At 34.4% G+C, this 741-nt stretch overlaps 1 protein-coding gene across 1 annotated transcript in view; it reads left to right on the top strand.

Moving 5' to 3' along the window:
• Nucleotides 1-741, top strand: part of LOC104072706 (E3 ubiquitin-protein ligase UBR5-like) — a gene marked incomplete at both ends in the record, with an annotated part of 12,589 nt that overhangs the window by 9,127 nt on the left and 2,721 nt on the right. Inside the window, one exon of the mRNA XM_009572240.1 lies at nt 211-360. Coding sequence (XP_009570535.1) covers nt 211-360 — 150 coding nt within the window. The remainder of the gene's footprint in view (nt 1-210; nt 361-741) is intronic.

The raw sequence follows: 741 nt of genomic DNA, 5'->3' as shown, positions 1-741 counted from the left end.
GGGAAACTGGTTTTGTTCACTAGTCCGCTAAGCTTGATTGTAAATGTGGTTGCATAGGAGGCACATGAGTTTGCACTGGTGAATCTGAAGAGCAGAAATTCAATTAATAGCTAGGATTTTTTTGTTTTGATATTTGTTTAGTTGATGGTCTCTCTAGCTGATGTTTTAAGTAGCTGATTATTCACTTAAGACCCTTGTCTCCTCTTATAGAGGATCTTATGTCTCTTCTGGATGCTGACATACATTCTGCTCACCCAAGTGTCATTATTGATGCTGATGCTATGTTTTCAGAAGATATTAGTTACTTTGGTTATCCATCCTTTCGGCGCTCATCACTTTCCAGGCTAGGCTCATCCAGAGGTAATTTTGCACCTTTTTTCTTTGTAATAAGTAGTTTGCTGTGGAAAAAGTTAGTGATAGTACACACTGGTGGTTTAGATTCTGATTTAATGCGAAAGTAGACTGTGATATGTTGTCAAATATAGAGTAGACAAATAGACTGTTACTCGTTATCAAAATTATTAATGAATTCCTAATATTAGCAGGTAAGTTCTGCAAGAACCTTAATAGTCATGTATTTTAAATCTAATTGTTGATCATTGGTGTTGCAAGGTTTTTGCATGTTAAGTTTATTTTAAACTGTAGTGTAAGTACCTACTAATACATAGATTGCATTACAAATATTTAATTTGGCTCAAAAATGAGTAACAATTGATGACATGCAGCATTCTTAATATCTCC

This window comes from Fulmarus glacialis, unplaced genomic scaffold, assembly GCF_000690835.1.
Source record: "Fulmarus glacialis isolate BGI_N327 unplaced genomic scaffold, ASM69083v1 scaffold35232, whole genome shotgun sequence".
Taxonomy (NCBI): Eukaryota; Metazoa; Chordata; class Aves; order Procellariiformes; family Procellariidae; genus Fulmarus; species Fulmarus glacialis.
Note: the sequence above shows the minus strand (reverse complement) of the source record. Positions and strands in the feature narration are given on the sequence as shown.